Source organism: Astatotilapia calliptera, chromosome 17, assembly GCF_900246225.1.
Source record: "Astatotilapia calliptera chromosome 17, fAstCal1.2, whole genome shotgun sequence".
In the NCBI taxonomy this organism is placed as follows: Eukaryota; Metazoa; Chordata; class Actinopteri; order Cichliformes; family Cichlidae; genus Astatotilapia; species Astatotilapia calliptera.
This window is the reverse complement of record NC_039318.1, coordinates 36800925-36820942: the sequence shown is the minus strand read 5'-3', so window position 1 is coordinate 36820942 and position 20018 is coordinate 36800925. Positions and strand designations below refer to the sequence as shown.

The window sequence follows — 20018 nt, the reverse complement described above, 5'->3', positions numbered from 1 at the left end:
ATAACTATCATTAGCTTACAGCTTTAAGTGTTTAAGGTCTGTGCTAACTAAAAATAAAGACAAGATGATAGTTTATTAATTTTTAATGAAATTTGCAGATTGTTTCGGTGGAGTTTAATAAACTGCTTGCTATCTAAAATATAACAGGACACAGGAGTAAATTCTGGAGCATCTCACACTTCTGATAATCAGCTGTCTGCTTGACGTTTATTCAGCTGTGTAAAAACTATAACTTTAATCTCAGCCAAACCGATTTACTCAGGAACAAATAAAACACTGAAAAAAGCCAAACAATAACATTTTTAAGTTATCTAAGTGACTCATATATCATGTTTAACCTGAGAAGCGAAAGACAGCGGATGGTTTGAAAACGATCTGCCGGGAGTCCGGTGTTCTCACGGCTCTAGTGAGCCTAGCCCCCGGCTAGCTATCAAGCTAGTGGGTAACAGACGTCTCCGAAAACGTCGGAGTGCTTTTGAAAATATGTGGTGTCTTGATAAACTGAGCAGATATTTGAGGTTTACACAGCTACTTTCTCGCATGAAAATATGTTAAATGTTTATTTTGTGACCCAGAAAGAATAATAAGAGTAATATTAAAACTAACTAGCTGCCTCCATTGTTATAAACTGAGCTGGGCCGCGCTATGAATTCTGGGACAGAGCTTCTTCTTCTTCGGGGTTTAACGGCAGCTGGCATCCTTGTACATGCAGTGCTGCCATCTTCTGTTTCAGTCCGTTATTACACTCTTAAATCCTGCTACTGATTCCTGCGTCTTTTGTGATCTTACAAAGCTTCAAACGACGCGTCGACTATTAAATCAGTCGTCGACGATTTTGATAGTCGACGTAATCGTGACTAGTCGACGTAATCGTGGCAGCCCTAGTTAAGTGCGGCCCTAACTGTATGACATATTTGAGAGTGTTGGATGTTGAGGTGTTGCTCTTCATTTTGGTTCAAATCTGCATGACGTTTAACTGCCCAGCGCTTTTTCTTCATACATGCACACAGTTATTTTATGGCTATGGGTAAAATAATTTTTTTAAAAATGAATATAGGCCACATGCTAACTGAAAGACTAAACCCTGACTGTTGCATGTATGTGTTTGTTGTTTCTGTAACCTCATTTGGTTGATGTATAAATGGGACTGAATCCAGGGAAAACCGCTAACACCATCCCGGCTGCATGTGCCCGTGTCTGTGGGTTTAGATGACTGCCTGCGTTGTAAAAGAGACTCTGCTATGCCAGTGTTGATGTACCATTCCTCCTTTTTAATTTTTCTAATTCTCTCCCTGTGCTGTCTTGATTTTGCTTTCTCTCTCATCTCATTGTTCTTTGCTGCCTCAAATGATGCTAAACTCTGTAGAAGAGTCCGGTAAGCCTTTGCTTTGTACCCCTCCACCCCCTTAACCTTTTCATCTGTCTTGGCATTTACTACCTGCTGAAAATAGGCTAGCTACATTTAAAGCGAAATATTTATAGGGCCGGTGGCTGTTTTGTGATTTCTCTGTGGCTGTAGCCACTCGTCATCGCGGTGCCAGGTTATTCTCAGCGTTTTCACGCCTCATGCACAATGATGTGGCTGCCAAAGTATTTGGACTATGTGAGCCCTCGTCTTTCAGGGTGTTTCTGCTGGCTAAGATTTCTTAAATCTGGTTTTAATGAGTTTTTGAGTGTTAAGCGCCCTCAGTCCAAACAACTAGGTTGAAAACAGTAGAGGCCAGCAAAAGGTCAAGGATGGAGTGAAAATGTTTGAGCTTAAATAAGAGATCTCACATGACATTTGATATCTTTGACATCTTACTTTTTAATATTTTGGGCAGAAACAAAGAATGTGTCCTACTCGAGCACCAAAAGCAAAGAAGCAATGTTTTCTTTTTGATTCTTTTCGTATTTCAAATAGAAAACGACATCGTATCTTTAAAGGCTAAAAGGTCATAACGTGAGAGTCGAAGAGCTTCCTGCTGTGCTTCCTGTTTACATACAGCAAAGCAGCAGTGATTGGTTATGACAAGCAATACAGAGCTTTGTCCTTCACCGGTGTATCCAATCAGAGGTCTCCTTTCTAGGAGCATTTCCCACCCACTGTTGCATCACTTTAATCACTCACGGCTCACTGCACAACTGGATCAGGCACAAGAGTGAGCGATGGAGGGAGAGATGGCTGATGCGAGGTGGACATGACACAGACAGATGGAGAGATTTCAGTTCAAATTAAAGATGCCAAGGGGGCAGATGGAGTCTACAAGGGAGAATAAAAGGAAACTCTAAAGGATTAGTTGGCAAAAGGGTGGTGTTTGCAGAAAGTGATTAGAATAAAGATGGATGAAAAGTGAGCCCATTTGAGATTCTAGAGCGACTACATTTTGTTCTTGAACACTAACCTAGAGTTGGGGAAAAAAAGTGAGAATGACTTATTTAAACTCTTATCTGTTTGACATCACACACACAGCTGTTCGAGCTTATTTAAAATAAAAATCTGAGACAGATGAGCTCGTTTTTTTATGACTGGGTAAGAGCCACATCCTCAAATTCAGCCAACCAGGCCAAAAATACTTCTCATCCTGATGTATATGATGTCTCCTTTACTGATTTGTCACTCTCTGATCAGGTATCTCTTCTCTCTTCCTTTTTGCTGGTCACAGAGACGTAGCCCGGTAAGTGGCTTCTTCTTCCTTTTCCCTGGGGTTAGACTAAATGTACCATAGCATGTGCCACATGTCCACTTATTCCTTTTCTCCTTGTCCTTGGGGTCAGTTGAATAAGGGAAAATATGTAAGGGTCAGCAGTTAAAACAGTCAATCAATATGTTTCAAAATTTCATTAACATTAAAAATATTTTTAGCTTTTTAAGATCAGCGATATACTTGTGTACTTCTTTTGGGTATTTCTTTGCCTTGAATGGCTTCATGTTTGGTCTCTACTGGGGACACAATTTACACTTTGGACAGCTTGGACCCTTTGATGTCTTACTTCAGTCACTCCCCATCGTGTCTTCTCATCTGCTCTCCTCCCTGCCTTCTTCTCTCTCCTTATCTGCCTTTTGTTGGCCTCTCACATCCTGCTTGTGGTGAATTCATACACATGCTCCCTTAGACTTTGGTGTTTGGGATCACAGCCGAGAAGGCAGTAATGTTTGTGCTGTTGCCTCCCCATCATCAACACTGGTCTCTTTTTTTTGTACGCCTATCGCATTTTATCACGTGGCTTCTTACAGCTTCAAAGGACGTTTGGAAAACCTTTAAAGACGCCATAAACCACTGCAAGCAGATTTAGATTACCAGTATCCCACTTTCAGACAGATTTGATGTTCACAGCATGATTGTTGTAGCAGCTTTGCATCCCTTCATTTTTTCTGTCTCGCTTAAGGCAGTTTTCTCTACCTATTACCGTTGGGCGATTGGACGAATTTATCGACCACAGCGATAGGCTGAGCGTTTTACAAGAGCGATTTATTTATGTATTTGCCCATGAGTAAGTTAGTTTCAACCAACAAAGTCATGTTTGAGTCTTTGCTGGCGCAGTACGTCTGCACGAGCGGCACACCTCTTTGGTTATATCCTCAGGTTTACCTCTTTCACCCGGTTTAAAGCCAAAGAAATCCCAAATTGGTGACTTTGTATTTTACTTTTTGGCAACTAGTTCCTCCATGTTTGGACTTACTGTGTTCTAAGCACGCAAATCAGTCCGTGCATGATTACATTGCTCCGCCCATCAAAAAGTCACCTGCCCGAATATATCGGCCATCGTCATTTATTGGACTGATGAATGTCTGTTAGAAAAATGTGACAAATCGCCCAAAGTGGGGAATGCGTGCAAGTCATGCCCGCAAGTCATGCCCGCTCATGTGAAGTGTAACTGAGTGCAGTCTGATCAGATTTAGTCGCAGTTCAGCCTCCGACCTTCAACAGCCGTTGTCTTTGCTCTGTCCAAACACACTGGGAAGTTTCAGAAAGAAAAGAATAAAAGAGCTAAGATAATCTTTTTTGGTTTTATTAGAAATCCTCACACATGGATGGAAGAATGTTGGATCCAAATATGAGAACAATTTGAGGTTTCCTGTCTTTGACTTTTTACATTTCCATGTTGTTTCTTTCCACGTTACAGGGTTTGAAAAGGAACACGTCCAGTAAGTATCAGCTTCATCACCTCAGGCCAAGCTCGCTTTTTACAAGTGACAAATTAGGAGGATGTGATGTAAGATTAACGTAAATACATTTCATTTTGGGCGCAGGTGAAGAGATTGCCAGACCGAGACGCGTCGTCCCTCCTGCACCCGCCGTGGCCCCCACACCAGCTCCAGCACCACAGCCCCCCAGGTGTGTATCTCGGTGTCGCTGCTCGTCCTTTCTCCTGCCTTTGGATCACACTTCAGTCCCGAAAAGTTTTGTGCAGTTGGTCTCTATTTTAGCTTTTTGCTCGTTCCACGACACTGACGCGTTCATTTTAATTATACTTTTCTTGATGTTTTAGTCAGCGGTGTCAGTAACAAGAGGCACAATCGCTGTATCATCATGCATAAAATGTCGACATTTGGAAACTGCACCATACGTTGGCGAGGTTTTTGTTATCTTCAATATTTTCTTTGCTTATTAACTGCAGGCTTAAACTGTGGCATGCCACATGAAAAATAGTGTAGTAAGAGGAAATGTCTTTGGGTTGCTTTTGATCTTTTTGCCATCTCGTTAAATAATTCCAGACAAAAACTGTCCTCTAAAGCCAGACAGTCCTTTGCAGACCTGCCACTGTATCTACACAAAAACTCCACGCTGTGCAAACCTGGTTTTCATATCTATTGCGCTGAAGACGAGGTCTTTTTATGTTTAAGTGTGCGTTTGTTGGTTGTTGTTTGGCTGCGGTGTTTGGTGTGTTGGTTGCAGCCTCGGTACAGTGAATATGAGGTATTTGTATTTTCTGCAGATGCGATTGAGCCACAGTCACTTTCTCTTTCTGTAATGCCAAAAGACAAATGTTAAAAGTCAGTTGTTTTTATTCTGCCCCCAAAACCATCCCATTAGCTTTTCCCGTCATTCTTCCTGTTGTTGTTTATGCTCCTGCCACACTTTGAAAATGACACATTTGTAATATTGTTGGGAAGATTTGAGCGGAAAGGGGAGCTGCAGCCTGATCAGACGACATGCAACGAGACGCTGCACTCTGACTGTTGTAGCTGTAACTGTTTGCTGCTAACAGTTTCTTCTGTATTGTCCTGTTTTTTCTGTCGCAGCAATCAGCAAACACCAGTCTCTGAAGACACCACAGGCTTATTTGGGCCTCCTTTAGAAACAGCCTTTGGAGAACAGAAAACTGAAGGTAACCCTCTGTGTCTTTGTCTGTATCGGCTCTTTGAATATGTTTCTGTTGATGCTTTGCTGTCAAAGTATGTTAGCAGTATGATGAAAAACACACAAACACACACTTGTTGTCTGTGTGAGGCTTCCAGCTAGTTTTGGATGTCTTTGTTGAGGGTGTGGTTGACGGCAGTCCTCCGAGGTCGTGCTCTTTTGCACAGTGAAACTCGTTCATATGCAGATTCTGCCGTCACCTGCTCACATCCAGCCCTGCAGGATTTTATGATGCAGACTGTGGATGAGCTCTTAGCTCTTACGCAACTGCCGTGTCAGGCGTAAGTAACATCAGCTTGACACAAATTCCCTTCGCATTAATTCAGACAAGTAGAAAAGCTCTGCCTCTGGCACTTTGAACTGGTAATGTTTCACTTTTTTTCCAGTAAATACTAGTTTCATTAAGATCCTCTTAAGGTCAGTTAGAGATTCTCTGTGTAATTTGACGCAATTCAGTAGCGTCAGATGTGCCGTTAAGTTGAATCGTTGTCTTTGTGAAGCTGCTGGAGTGTAGACGGGATGTGTTGCAGGTTTGTTGCATCACACTGCATTCATCCTTTTTTAGCTTATTAGCTGGTGTATTTTTTTCAGATGTCTTTTTTTTATATGCAATTATAAAAGTGAATATTATATAGTAGCACTAAATCGAGTGCGTGTTCTTGTGTTGACACATTGTGATTGCAGTTTTTACTGACGTTCTCATCTGTAGCCGTGTCCCAAAACGTCGGCTGCATCCTCCGGAGGCCGCATTTGAAGGCCGATTACGTCGACGAAGGCTGTCCCAATTCGTCGACTCCTTCAAACGCGGCCGACAAATGCGTCCTTCATTTCCCCAAATTTGAAGGGTGGGTCGGGTGTGTCCTTCGTGGCCCACCATATCCCAGAATTCATAGCGCGGCCCAGCCAAATTTCAGCTGCCAACAATGGCGGCTGCTACTAAGTTTTAAAATTACTCTTATTAATCTTTCTGGGCCACAAAATAAACTTTTAACATATTTTCAGGCGAGAAAGTAGCTGCGTAAATTACAAATATCTGCTCGGTTTATCAAGACATCGCATATTTGCAAAAGTCTGTCACCCACCAGCTCGATAGCTAGCCGGGGGGTTCAATGGTCACTCCAGCCGGCGAGAGCAGCGGACTCCCGGCGTCATCGTTTTCAGACCCCCGCTCTTTCGCTACTCAGGTTAAACCTCATATATAAGTCACTCGGATAACTTAAAAATGTAATTGTTTGCCTTTTTTTCGGTGTTTTATTTGTTCCGGAGTAAACCGGTTTGGCTGAGATCAAAGTTATTAGATTAAATAAAACTTTATTAATCCATCGGGAGGGTTCCTCCGGGATTTTCACACAGCTGAATAAACATCAAACTGATTAAACAGAAGTGTGAGACGGTCGAGAATTTACGCCAGTGTCTTGTTATACTTTAGATAGCAAGGAGCAGGCGGCCGAGTTTATTAAACTCCACCGAGACAGCGGTGACGCAAATCTGAAGGCTAGACCGTCCCATTTCACAGCCTCGCACTTCCGGCCTTCTCGGTCTTTGAAGGACCCGGCCCACGTAGACCGCGAAGGCCGGGCCCTCCGAAGGATGCAGCCGACGTTTTGGGACACAGCTTCACGCAAACATCCCCAAAGGATCACGAGCCCGAAGTGTTTCGCTGCTAACGCCCTTCACGATGGCCTTTTCTGTCCCCTCCTGAACTTAGCGGTTCTATCTGAGTGTGACGTGTGGGGGACTCCTCTATCAGAGCCTGAATCCTCTTTGACAAGATCCTTTCCCACAGGAAGTAAGTTGCGCCATTCCCTCCACATTACGCCGCACTTCCCCGTCCCTGTGAAATTAACACACAGATGGATCAGCTCAGCTCATCTTCCTGAGAAATCTACAAACTGACCTGATCAAACAGCTGTGTGCCAATAATGCTCCCTTCCCCGTTCTAAACAGCCATCGTTTCATTTCATCAGTCATTTCACGAGCACGTGATTCAGTGTCGGTTGTAACACCAGAGACGTTCAATAAGTTTCCGTCATTGGGCACCAACCCTCGCCTGCATGCATTTGGGCTGATGGGGGCTGAATGTTCTGTGTTGCATGGTGGGTAATTTGGGACGATCCCCCCTCGTGTTGTATCTGGAATACAATGGTGCCTGTCGTTGATAGATCCAAACGTTCATCTTGTGTTGGCTTATTTTCTTCATTCATTTTTTTCCTTTGTTGTCGTTTGCGCCTTGAGTCAGACTGTATGCAGCCCATCACCAGGTGCAGTGATGTGAAACAGGTAATTATTGCATTCATTGTTAAACTTGTGATATACTTGCAGCTCCACCTCCACTTCCACCCAAGAATGTCCCAGCTTCTCCACCAAATACTAGCCCTCCGCCTGCAGATGATGCTGGTAAGAATCTGCTCATCTGTTTCTGCCTCCCGTTAAATCGCCTCAAACTGAAACAAGCTTTTAAATTTGACCTCAGTCGTCTGTTTATCTTGATGTTCCGGTGCTAACTTTGTCAGTCTGTTTGTCTCCCTGTGATGTTTTATCTCCTTGCTGAGCACATCTGCAAACACCCCCCCCCCCCCTTTTCTTTTTTAAATTGCTCCTTCCTTATCTCTGTTTCAGAAGTGTCTGCAGGAGCAGACAGCTCAGCCAGGAAGCCTTCAATAGCCGACTTGGACAACATTTTTGGACCGGAGCAGGCTGCCTCTGCCTGCGAGGATACGGGTGACTCGTGGGTCTGCTTCAGCGAAGAAGCTCCTGACCAGCCGCCTCCACCAAAGGACCCTGCACCTCCCCTCCCCTCCTCCCCACCTCCTCCAGAAGAACCAGCACCTCCATTACCAGCCTCCTCTCCTCCACCTGTGCTTCATGCCCCACCCTTACCTACATCACCACCTCCTTCAGAAGACTTTGCACCACCTCTGCCTACTTCACCTCCCCCAGAAGATGATTTTGTTCCCCCTCTACCAACTTCCCCACCTCCCTCAGAGGAACAAGTCGTACCTTCAGTCCGTTCGGGTCCTCCCACTCCCAAAGACCAAAACCCTCCCACGCTCGCCACCTCTCCGTCTCCTGCAACAAAGGAGCTTTCATCTCCTCCTGTTTCCTCCCCTCCTCCTCTTAGTTCACCTCCAAGTGTCCCACCTGCACCCACCCCCAAAATAAGCACTCCAGCACTGACGCCTCCTTCCGAGGAGCCTGCGGCTCGCTCCGTCCCGCCGCCTCTTGTCCTCTGTCAAGAAGAGAAGCCCAACAATACAAGCACCACCCATCCCAAAGAGGATGGAGGTGAAACTGTCACTTCGCCCAAAGATGCAATCCAAGGCAGTAGAAGTACACCTCCGCCACCACCTCCTCCAACGTACCGCGCAGTGGTTTCATCACCAGGTCCCACATCTGGGGCCGGCGGCACGAATAGCGGTGAGCGCTTCAAGATCCTCACTTAAATATATTTGTTGGGTTAAAACTTAATTTAGAGGATGGTTTACAAGAAATATTCTCACTACAATGAAAAGAAAAAACCCACACGTCACCTGATCACTTAACTGCTAATTTTAATGGTGTCATTGCAAACAGACAGTGACAGTGTTGTGAGCTGAGGCATCATGTCAGCAGTGCACCCTGCTCAGATTTTCTTTCAGCTGATTGCACCACTTTTGTTGGAACTTGCATCACAGGAACAGTTATCCTGCATGTTCTTCCTGGAAAAGAGGTCATGTTTTGGCCCAGATTTATGTACAATAGCATTTTGCCTCAGAGCGTATTATGTTACCAGGGCCTTTTTCTTTCACGTTTTATTAAAAACTTGACTTGCTTAGAATTTCTATGCTTTTTGTTGCATTTTTAGTGCCTTTTTTTCTTTGTTTGTTTTTTAGCTTTTTGCTTTTTGACCCGTCCTTGAGCTGCCCAATATGTGGGAAACGTGGACAAAGACAGCAGTGTGGGCGGGTTTGTTTTGTTAGGTTAATTGTACTGAGCCAGTGTCCAAAAGAAGTGGATGTAACGATGTGGCGAAAAAGGAGCTCTTCGAACGAGGAATAAAACTGATCAAATTTCCTCTCGAGTTTTCAAAATGAAATGTTTGAACATCTGAGCGGAATCATTTTTCCAGTTTCGTCAATGGTAAAGCACGTAGAGGGATGTGTGCTCTTAATGCTGTATGGAGGATATGAGGTGTGTAGTAGATCACGACAGCGATCCTGTGAAGTGAAAAATGAAACAACACTTCTTACTGAGTGCTGATGGTACTCTGTCCTTTTGTTTAGTCGTTTTCCAAACTGAATAATTAAATTAATCCCTTTTGTGTTTTTTGCGCGCCTCTTCAGGTTCCTCTTCACCCGTACGACCTGCCACACCGTCGTCAGTCAACCCCACCCCACCTCCCCCTCCACCTCGTCCCCCTTCACGACCCAAACTTCCTCCAGGGAAACCTAGTGTAGGCGATGCGGTAAGACCTTTTTTTGTTGTTGTTTTTGTTTTCATTTTGTCACTCTTATATCTTTCAGTTCTTTGGCTCTGATTCGGGGATTTAGGCATTATTTACATGGCCTTTGAGTCTAGGAAGAACTGGCAAAAGAATAATCATTAAGTCGACTATCTTAATCAGGGTTTAACTTGATAATCCCAAAGAGTTTATAGCGGCTGTGTACATAGTATTTAAAATGCCGCATGCTAAACCGCTTCTTGTTTCCTTCCCGTCTCTCGTCTCGTCTCCTTTCTCTGTTCAGAATCGCCCATTCAGCCCACCGATTCACTCGGCCAGCCCTCCTCCCATTGCTCCGTTGGCGAGGGCTGAGAGCACCTCCTCCATCTCCTCCACCAACTCGATGAGTGCCGCCACCACTCCTACCGTGGGCAAGGAGCTCTCTGTGTCTGTAACAGGTGTGTGGACCATCCGCTCAACACTGCAGCACGTCTCCTGATGGATGTGGAGGTCACAGAGGCTAGCAGGGGCATCTTCTGTCATTATATTAAAAGTTTTACATGCATTTTACGAACTTTGCATGTAGCGTTTGTGCGCATGAGTCATGCACCTGTGCATTTACTCATTTTATTTGTTTTGGTTCTTTTTTTTCTGGAAATGGCAGCAGTTTCACCTTTGATGTTGTTTTACAGCATCTAAGTATCACAGAGCGAAACCTTCTACAAACATGCAAATGATAGTTTTCTGTATACATTTCTATTTATTGATAAAGAATTAATTACACCTAAAGATAAGAGTCCTGAACTACACACACACACACACACACACACACACACACACACACACACACACACACACACACACACACACATATCTATATATATATCTATATATCTATAGATATATATATATAGATATAGATAGATATAGATAGATATATATAGATATAGATAGATAGATATAGATAGATATATCTATAGATAGATATATCTATAGATATCTCTCAACATATATATTAGTATCTGATTCACGTTAACACGCAAACACAGGGAAATTCTGCAGGGTGTGAGTAGGAGGTGAGAATATGAAAATTTTAAAGTGCAAACCATCCTTTAATGAATTAGTGACACAACAATTTCTACTCCTTGATAACTGTAGAGTCGGTTTTAAAGGAGCCTGCAGTGCAGCTTTTAGTGGATAATGGCAAATCTCAGTAGACTGTAACATAGCTGAGTCATAATACTAAAAAAAATAATAAATACACATTCTGGAGGCAGCAGTTATGTAAAAGCAGAATCTAGTCCCCGATTGGAGGGTGCTTTCTTCCTCTTTTAAACAAATTGCAGGGACCGACTGAATAAATGACATTTTTACTGAGGTCTCTGTTACAGCCGCTTAATTTAATCTGTATTCTTTGTGCATGAAAACAGTCTCAGAAACTGCTTATTATGAAATATTCTAAATTGCTCCTTTAAAGTTTCACCACTTTTTTAAATTTTGTATTTTCATCAGCATATTTATTATAATTGAATATATTTGTTTTTCTCCCATTTGAATTTAATGTGCATCACAGTTCTGATCATTTTTCGTTGTCTTTCATGGTTTGATTTCTTTTTGCTTGTTTTTTTGCTGTTTGTCTCTTTGGCTCGTCAGAGGATGATGTATATGTAGACAAACTTCCCACCTTTGAGAGACACTTTGATTCGTTTGCAGGTAGGGTAAAGCACCCCCCCCTCCTCCTCCACATGGGGACGGGGGGCGGGTTAGGTAAGGGTTTGGTGAGTGCTTGTTTTGAGAGTTTTTGGATTTGGATGCTCTTTACCCGGAGCGCAGTGCACAAAGAAGGGTAAAGGCCATCAGTGAGTGTTTTGTGCCTTTTTTAGATGGAGGTCAACAGGTTTTGTAGCCTCATGTCAGGCTTTAGAAGCACAGTGCATACCAAATCATTTTTCTTACTCCTTTTTTCACTCATCTGCTTTGATTCGTGCACAGATGTAGGGACGCACCAGACATTATTTCTTTTCCTTTTGAATATGGCATCATTTTTCAGTGAAACCACCAATCTTCTACATTGTTTTACTCCTCATACCTTCCCACGCATTTCTCAGCCATCGAATGCATATAACAGTCTCTTTTTATCTGCATATCTTTGTCATTTCTTCCTTGTCTTTCTCGCTCATTCTCTTGGATGTCACAGTGAAATCTGCCAGGAAACAAATGAAAGCTGTGGTGACACAAAAAGCTGAATCTACTGCATAGTACTCCAAAAAAAGTGCCCCCCACCCCCCGGCCCATCTGCCCGCTTCTAAGACTTTTCTCTCTGTTTTATGACTGTGCACCAGTGACTGTCTCGCCATGTTCCCATGGCAACCTCCTGTCTCGTCTCTCGGCGACACACATTGTGCGTGCAGTGCGGTTGCTCCCAGATACCTCTGCTCTCAGTTTGCAGCACAAGAGTGTGTTTGAGTGTTTGTGTGCTGTTAGCATGTCTGAGGAGCTCTTTATCTTGTCGGACCTCGAGATCCACATTGTCTGTCTTTTCCCTCTCACGCGCACTCAAACTCACCAGCTCACTTGTACCGTCAGATCAGTGCTTCTGCTTAGAGTCATTTGAAGCCTGGCGTGAGATTTAGGCTGAATTAGACAGGCAGCAGCTGCTTGGTATTCATGCCATCCTCAGTCTACAACAGGAGTGCACGACACGGCCTCGAGTTCAACCAATCTCTCAACCAGGCTGTAAAGCATCGGTCTGCTCCCACGCTTGACCTCTGACGCTCACCTTTCACACCTGTCGCCCACGCTCTCTTCAACATAGAGCCCGACATATTACCGGACCCCCGCCTTCCCCATCTGAACACCCGCCCTTTTGTTCTTTCTCTGAAGCAGTCTGCCGCTCTCATCGTTCCATCACCCGACACTCTTAGTCCTCCCAGACCTTTAGCCACAGGAGCCTACGGCCATAGCATGGAGAGGAACAGGCCTCCCCTGTTTTTGTGGAGCATTTGCAAAGTTTACAGTGTCAGCGTGACAAAAAAGTACACAATTTTTCATCCGTCAGACCTGTTGGAGTCACATTAGAGCTGGAGTGCAGATCATTAGAAAAATGCTACTGCTCCAGTTTAAAGTTTCTTATTCTTTTAAATGCATTTGGGGGAAACAGGATCCACCAGTGTTCAGGTTCATTACCATGTTATTATTATATTATTAAAAAAAGTCAGAAAATGAGCTGAAATATGGTTTAATTTGGTTTAAGCTGTTTATCTAGTTTTTTTTCTGTTGCTTACTAATTGGGACTTTCTGAGTCGTCCTCTTTTTTTCCCTGGTGTCCATGAGGGCGGTTCAGGTGTCTTTGTAAAAGCATATGGCACCTGAAACGTGGGGTGCAGCGAACCACAGTCTCGCCGCCTCCCTGCTATCGTCTGATCTCAGTCTCATGGCTTCCCTCTGCACACCATCCTCATGCATAGCGGCCAGCGTCAGTGTGTTTCATAACTGAAGGCCTGTTGTGAGACCTGATCACAGTTTTAACACTCGGGTATCTGCTGATGAAAGTTAGGGTCACTGAATTGGAAAGTCAGCTTGTTTCTAATGCTTTGCTTTGGAGAAAACGTTGGCTCCCCCAACACAAACAAAAAAAGACCACTGTGTATCACCCATCTTGTCACATGCTCCTCTACCCTTTGTCCTCTTTCGCCCCCAGCCTCCACCTCCACGTTTCACCTCACTGTGACGTGTAATAGACCTGCCATGTGAGACTCACGCTACTGTCCTTCTCTCCTTGCCCCTCTCACCCCTCTTCACCCACTTCCCCGCCTTTCATCCCTGTACCTCCTCCCTCCTCCTCGTCCTCCTTTCCCGACCCCCTCCCTCCCTCTACCCTCGAACCCTCACAGAGAATGACCAGCCATCCCTTGTATGGTTTGACAGAGGGAAGTTTTATTTAACCTTCGAAGGTAAGTTTTCTCTGCAACAGGGTAGCGCGCACACACGTTATTACGAGGCTCATTCGTGCAAGCTTTGGCCTTCTTCTCTCCTCTCCCTTTCCTCCTTCCCCTCTTGGCTCCTCCATCATCATCATCCCTTCATTACCCTAACCCTGGCCATGCTATCGCCCTGACTGAGCCCCCTCACCTAGAGCCAGATATGCGGTGCAATATCTCCCTCTAACTTCTTCTGATGATGATGTTCATTTTCATCATGTCTGCACTGATTCATTCCCTAAAGACTCATCAGTCTTTGTCTACTTTACTAATCACTTTTCTCTGTACTGTCATCATTTTACCTGTTGGGTGTTTGATCTTGGGCTCTCTGATGATCTTTGATCTTGTCCAAAAAATACAAAAATTGTCAGCATGTCTGGAGTACGCATGCACATCTGCCTTGCTCTATGTCTGCCTCTGTCTCTTTTTAAAAACATCCAGCTGTGCTTATTCAGTTAAAAACAGACATGTATAACCCACTGTGTAGAAATGCATTAATCTGAGGGAGACATTGGAAGCAGTTCACAGTCAAAGAGCAGAGAGAAATGGGTATCATCCGTACATATAATGTGCTGTTTTCGTGCCTCTTTACTAACACCAGTATTTGTTTCATTTCATTTCATCACTCTTAATTTGTTCATGTTTCGTTCCTTATTTTCTCCACACACAGTTTGACACAGAGAGCGTAGTTTAAGATTTGGATCATCTATTTTTCATGTAGTGATTTCTGCTGAAGTGTTTGTATTCAGGGCTGAAGTTTGGATATATTAATATCAAATTTAGGCTTAAGAATTAAAAAATGGTTATAATTTGAATGTAATTCTGTCTCTGACAGCAACCTCAACAAATCAAACAGCAACAGTGGAGCACAGCATTTATTTTAATTACAAATGTGTACGTGTGGGTTGGTTACTCGTAGGCTGCTCTCGAGGGCCCAGTCCTCTCACCATGGGAGCTCAGGACACGCTTCCTGTGGCGGCTGCGTTCACGGAAACAGTCAACACCTTCTTTAAAGGAGCCGATCCCAACAAGTAGGTCTTCTTTACCTGTCACAGTAGAAAACCCTGACTAGGCTATTTCAATATTTATTTATTTTTGTGTGGATGATGAGTAAAAAAAGTTTGTTTGACTACGTTTTACCACAATATTTAAGGGATAATGGTCGACGGGGTTTATTAAGTTTGTCCCAGTTTACCATCTAAAGCGGCTGTAATGTTTGTTTGATGCTTTTGTCCATCCATCCATCAATCCTCATCCGCTTTGTCCGGGGCCGGGTCGCGGGGGCAGCAGCCTAAGCAAAGAGGCCCAGACCTCCCTCTCCCCAGCCACCTCCTCCAGCTTATCCGGGGGAATACCAAGGCGTTCCCAGGCCAGCCGAGAGATATAATCTCTCCAGCGTGTCCTGGGTCTGCCCCGGGGCCTCCTCCCGGTGGGACATGCCTGGAACACCTCACCCAGGAGGCGCCCAGGGGGCATCCTTGTCAGATGCCCGAACCACCTCAGCTGGCTCCTTTCGATGTGGAGCAGCAGCTGCTCTACTCTGAGCCCCTCCCGGATGGCCGAACTTCTCACCCTATCTCTAAGGGAGAGGCCAGCCACCCTTCGGAGGAAGCTCATTTCTGCCGCTTGTATCCGCGATCTCGTTCTTTCGGTCACTACCCACAGCTCGTGGCCATAGGTGAGGGTAGGGACGTAGATCGACCGGTAAATTGAGAGCCTCGCTTTTACACTCAGCTCCCTCTTCACCACGACGGACCGGTGCAGCGTCCGCATTACTGCAGCTGCAGCCCCAATCCGTCTGTCGATCTCCGGCTCCCTTCTCCCATCACTCGCAAACAAGACCCCGAGATACTTGAACTCCTCCACTTGGGGCAGGAACTCATCCCCGACCCGGAGTGGGCACTCCACCCTTTTCCGGCTGAGAACCATGGCCTCAGATTTGGAGGTGCTGATCCTCATTCCCGCTGCTTCACACTCGGCTGCGAACCGTTCCAGTGCGAGCTGGAGGCCCTCACCCGATGAAGCCAACAGAACCACATCATCTGCAAAAATCAGAGATGAGATTCTGAGGCCACCAAAGCGAAAGCCCTCCGCCACTTGGCTGCGCCTAGAAATCCTGTCCATAAAAATTATGAACAGAACCGGAGACAAAGGGCAGCCCTGGCGGAGCCCATCACCCACCGGGAACGAGTCCGACTTATTGCCGGCAATGCGAACCAAGCTCTTGCAACGGTTGTATAGGGATCGAATGGCCCGTAGCAATGGGCCAGACACCCAATATTCCCGCAACACCTCCCACAGGACACCCCGAGGGACACGGTCGAATGCCTTCTCCAAGTCCACAAAACACATGTAGACTGGTTGGGCAAACTCCCATGCACCCTCAAGTATCCTGGAGAGGATAAAGAGCTGGTCCAGTGTTCCGCGACCAGGACGAAAACCGCATTGTTCCGCCTGTATCCGAGGTTCGACTAACGGACGAACTCTCCTTTCCAGCACCCTGGCATAGACTTTCCCAGGGAGGCTGAGGAGTGTGATCCCCCTGTAGTTGGAACACGCCCTCCGGTCCCCTTTCTTAAAGATGGGGACCACCACCCCGGTCTGCCAGTCCACAGGTACTGCCCCTGATCTCCACGCAACATTGCAGAGGTGTGTCAACCAGGACAGCCCTACAACGTCCAGAGCCTTCAGGAATTCGGGGCGGATCTCATCAACACCAGGGGCTCTGCCACCAAGGAGTTGTTTAACTGCCTCAGTGACCTCGCCCCTGGAAATTGGCGGGTCATTCCCCTCATCCCCAGACTCTGCTTCCTCCTCGGAAGACGTGTCAGTGGGATTAAGGAGGTCCTCGAAGTATTCCTTCCACCGCCTGACAATTTTCTCAGTCGACGTCAGCAGCGCTCCGCCAGCACTATACACAGTGCAGGTAGAGCACCGCTTTCCCCTCCTGAGACGTCTGACGGTTTGCCAGAATCTCTTCGAGGCAGTCCGAAAGTCTTTTTCCATCGCCTCTCCGAACTCCTCCCACACCCGAGTTTTTGCTTCAGCCACTGCCCGAGCCGCATTCCGCTTGGCCTGTCGATACCTGTCGGCTGCCTCCGGAGTCCCACAGGCTAACCAAGCCCGATAGGACTCCTTCTTCAGCCTAGTGGCTCCCTTCACCTCTGGTGTCCACCATTTGGTTCGGGGATTACCACCACGGCAGGCACCAACCACCTTGCGGCCGCAGCTCAATGCAGCAGCTTCGGCAATGGAGACGCTGAACATGGTCCATTCGGACTCAATGTCCCCAGTCTCCCTCGGAATGCTGTTGAAGCTCTGCCGGAGGTGTGCGTTGAAGATCTCGCGGACTGGGGCCTCTGCTAGACGTTCCCAGCACACCCTCACTACGCGTTTAGGTGCACCAGGTCTGTCCAGCGTCTTCCCCCGCCACCTGATCCAACTCACCACCAGGTGGTGATCAGTTGACAGCTCAGCCCCTCTCTTTACCCGAGTGTCCAGAACATATGGTCGCAGGTCTGCTGATACGATTACAAAATCGATCATCGACCTACGGCCTAGAGCGTCCTGGTGCCACGTGCACTTATGGACACTCTTATGTTCGAACAGGGTGTTCGTTATGGCCAAACTGTGATTAGCACAGAAGTCCAATAACAGAGCACCGCTCGGGTTCAGATCAGGGAGGCCGTTCCTCCCAATCACGCCCCTCCAGGTCTCGCTGTCGTTACCCACGTGAGCATTGAAGTCTCCCAGCAGGACAACAGAGTCTCCAGGTGGAGCACCCTCCAGCACCCCCCCCCCAGGGACTCTAAGAAGGCTGGGTACTCTGAACTGCCACTCGGCGCATAAGCGCAGATGACAGTCAGGACCCGTTCCCCGACCCTAAGGCGCAGGGAACAAACCCTCTCGTCCACCGGGAAAAACCCCAACGTACCGGCAGCAAGCCGAGGGGATATTAGGATACCCACCCCAGCCCGCCGCCTCTCACCAAGGGCAACTCCAGACTGAGACAGAGTCCAGCCCCTCTCCAGGAGACTGGTTCCAGAGCCCAAGCCATGTGTAGAGGTGAGCCCGACTATATCTAGCCGGTACCTCTCAACCTCACGCACTAACTCAGGCTCCTTCCCCACCAGAGAGGTGACGTTCCATGTCCCTATTGCCAGTCTTGGCAGCCGGGGGTCAGTCCGCCAGAGCCTCCGCTCCTGGCCGCCACCCGGCACACAATGCACCCGACCCCTATGGCACCTCCTGCGGGTGGTGGGCCTGCGGGAGGATGGGCCCATGTCTCCTCTTCGGGCTGTGCCCGGCCGGGCCCCATGGACTAAGGCCCGGCCACCAGACGCTCGCCCTCGGGCACCCTCCCCGGGCCTGGCTCCAGGGCGAGGCCCCGGTAACCCTATCCCGGGCAGGGTAAACTGTTCCCTCGGTTTCCTTTTCATAAGGGTCTTATGAATCGCTCTTTGTCTGGTCCCTCACCCAGGGCCAATTTGCCATGGGAGACCCTACCAGGGGGCAAAAGCCCCCAGACAACATAGCCCCTGGGATCCCTGTGACACACAAACCCCTCCACCACGATAAGGTAGCGATTCAAGGAGGAGGTAAATGACAGTTTGATTTATGAAGCATCTGATGAGCTCTGGACACACACATGTGTTTACAGCATTATGTGTTTGTAGTTAATATGGTCAAACATCCACAATCCTGTCACACAGTGTTTATAGTGAATATGTGAGGAAGTATACAGGTCCACTAACAAACACTTGGTTGAACTATAGACTATAAACACATAAGAACAGTGTTGGTGGATTTTGTTACAATGAATCCAGTTTTGTATGTTTTGTACTTGAATTTCCTCCTGCAGAGTCATGTAAACAGGTAAAGTTTGCTTTTGTTGCTCTGAGTTGTGGATTAGGATGAACTAATGTGTTATTGATTTTGCTTCTGATCGGGGCTTTACTGCTGTAATAGTGTGTGAGCTGTGATTGGCAGAGCTTTTAATGTAGTGATTCAGTCAATAGCAGAAACGCATTAAGACTGTGTGTTTAGTTTTATTATCAAAAGGAAATGAAGTCATGTGTGATTTGTGCATTTGTGTGTCTCTCTGCAGTCTTTCATGCAGTGTTACTCTCTCTTCTCTTTCTCAGGTGTGTTGTGAAGATCATAGGTGAGATGGTTTTGTCGTTTCCGGCGGGAATCACGCGGCACTTTGCCAATAACCCGTCCCCCGCCGTGCTAACCTTCAGCATAACCAACTACAGTCGACTGGAGCATGTGCTGCCTAACCCCCAGCTCCTCTGCTGGTAATGACACCACCGTAAACTCAACATTTCAGTTAAAAAAATAAAAATAAAAACTCAGCTTTTGCTGGAAGATGTGAAAAGATCGAGCCAACCTTTCTGGGAATACATAACTAAATCTAAATACATTATTGTCTAACTTTAGCGTCACCCAGTAATACCTAACATGTTATATGTGGTCCCGTGTAACCAAACGTGATTAAAACCAAATCAATGTACCTGTTGCAAATTATGCATCATTTTAATTTCACTTACAGAGCATGTGCGATACTTATTTTTAATAAGCATGCCACACTTGACATTAAATTTTAATGACTTTTGTTATGCAAGTCACCTTATTATCTATGGTGACACAGCAAGTTTGATGTCACACAGACTGTAAAACATCAGGAGAGCAACATGTGACCAACAAAAAGGAGTAAAGAGGTTTTGGGGAGGTCGAGGTGATGGCGTGAATGTTTCCATGTTTGCAGCGCTGACATGTGCTAGTGAACTGACTCATCAAACATCTACAACCCCCTGTGGTTTATTCGGGGTCTTTTGACCACTTCAGATGAGTAAATTTTGTGAGCTTGTTTCCAAAATGAGCGCTGAGTAAGTGTGGAGTCATCATGAGGTCGTCTGAGTGTGCAGGCAGATAACCGTGTTGCACTTGTTGTGAAACGCCTGATAAACCGCCTGATGTGATCTTTAAAATTAAATATTAAATTATGCAAAATATCACACATCATTATAGCATGAAGTCATGTGACCTCACAGTAGAATAAACATTGTTTTTAATTATGATTCATTTGTTTATTACAGCTGTCAAATGTTGATGTTTTCCAGCCTCCTGCGCGTTTCTTGTTTTTAGAAAAGCAACTTAAAAATAGTTTTTACTTTATTCTCAGCACCTGTAAAGTCTGTGTGATCTAACGACCACCAACCACATCTGGATCATCGTTGGGTCACACTGACTCTGTGAGGAAAAAGTCAC

General features: G+C 45.9%; 1 protein-coding gene across 18 annotated transcripts in view; it reads left to right on the top strand.

Moving 5' to 3' along the window:
• Window positions 1-20018, top strand: part of sgip1a (SH3GL interacting endocytic adaptor 1a) — an 80222-nt gene that overhangs the window by 54627 nt on the left and 5577 nt on the right. For 8 of the 18 annotated variants that reach the window (XM_026146271.1, XM_026146276.1, XM_026146282.1 and 5 more), the window contains 13 exons: window positions 1367-1375; window positions 2646-2657; window positions 4108-4129; window positions 4229-4319; window positions 5228-5313; window positions 7054-7134; window positions 7668-7742; window positions 7965-8762; window positions 9668-9789; window positions 10070-10223; window positions 13659-13718; window positions 14665-14776; window positions 18890-19045. In XM_026146271.1, coding sequence (XP_026002056.1) covers window positions 1367-1375; window positions 2646-2657; window positions 4108-4129; window positions 4229-4319; window positions 5228-5313; window positions 7054-7134; window positions 7668-7742; window positions 7965-8762; window positions 9668-9789; window positions 10070-10223; window positions 13659-13718; window positions 14665-14776; window positions 18890-19045 — 1778 coding nt within the window. Of the gene's footprint in view, window positions 1-1366; window positions 1376-2645; window positions 2658-4107; window positions 4130-4228; window positions 4320-5227; window positions 5314-7053; window positions 7135-7667; window positions 7743-7964; window positions 8763-9667; window positions 9790-10069; window positions 10224-11418; window positions 11479-13658; window positions 13719-14664; window positions 14777-18889; window positions 19046-20018 lie in introns of all 18 variants that reach the window. The other 10 variants (XM_026146272.1, XM_026146274.1, XM_026146275.1 and 7 more) reach the window with 10 other exon arrangements.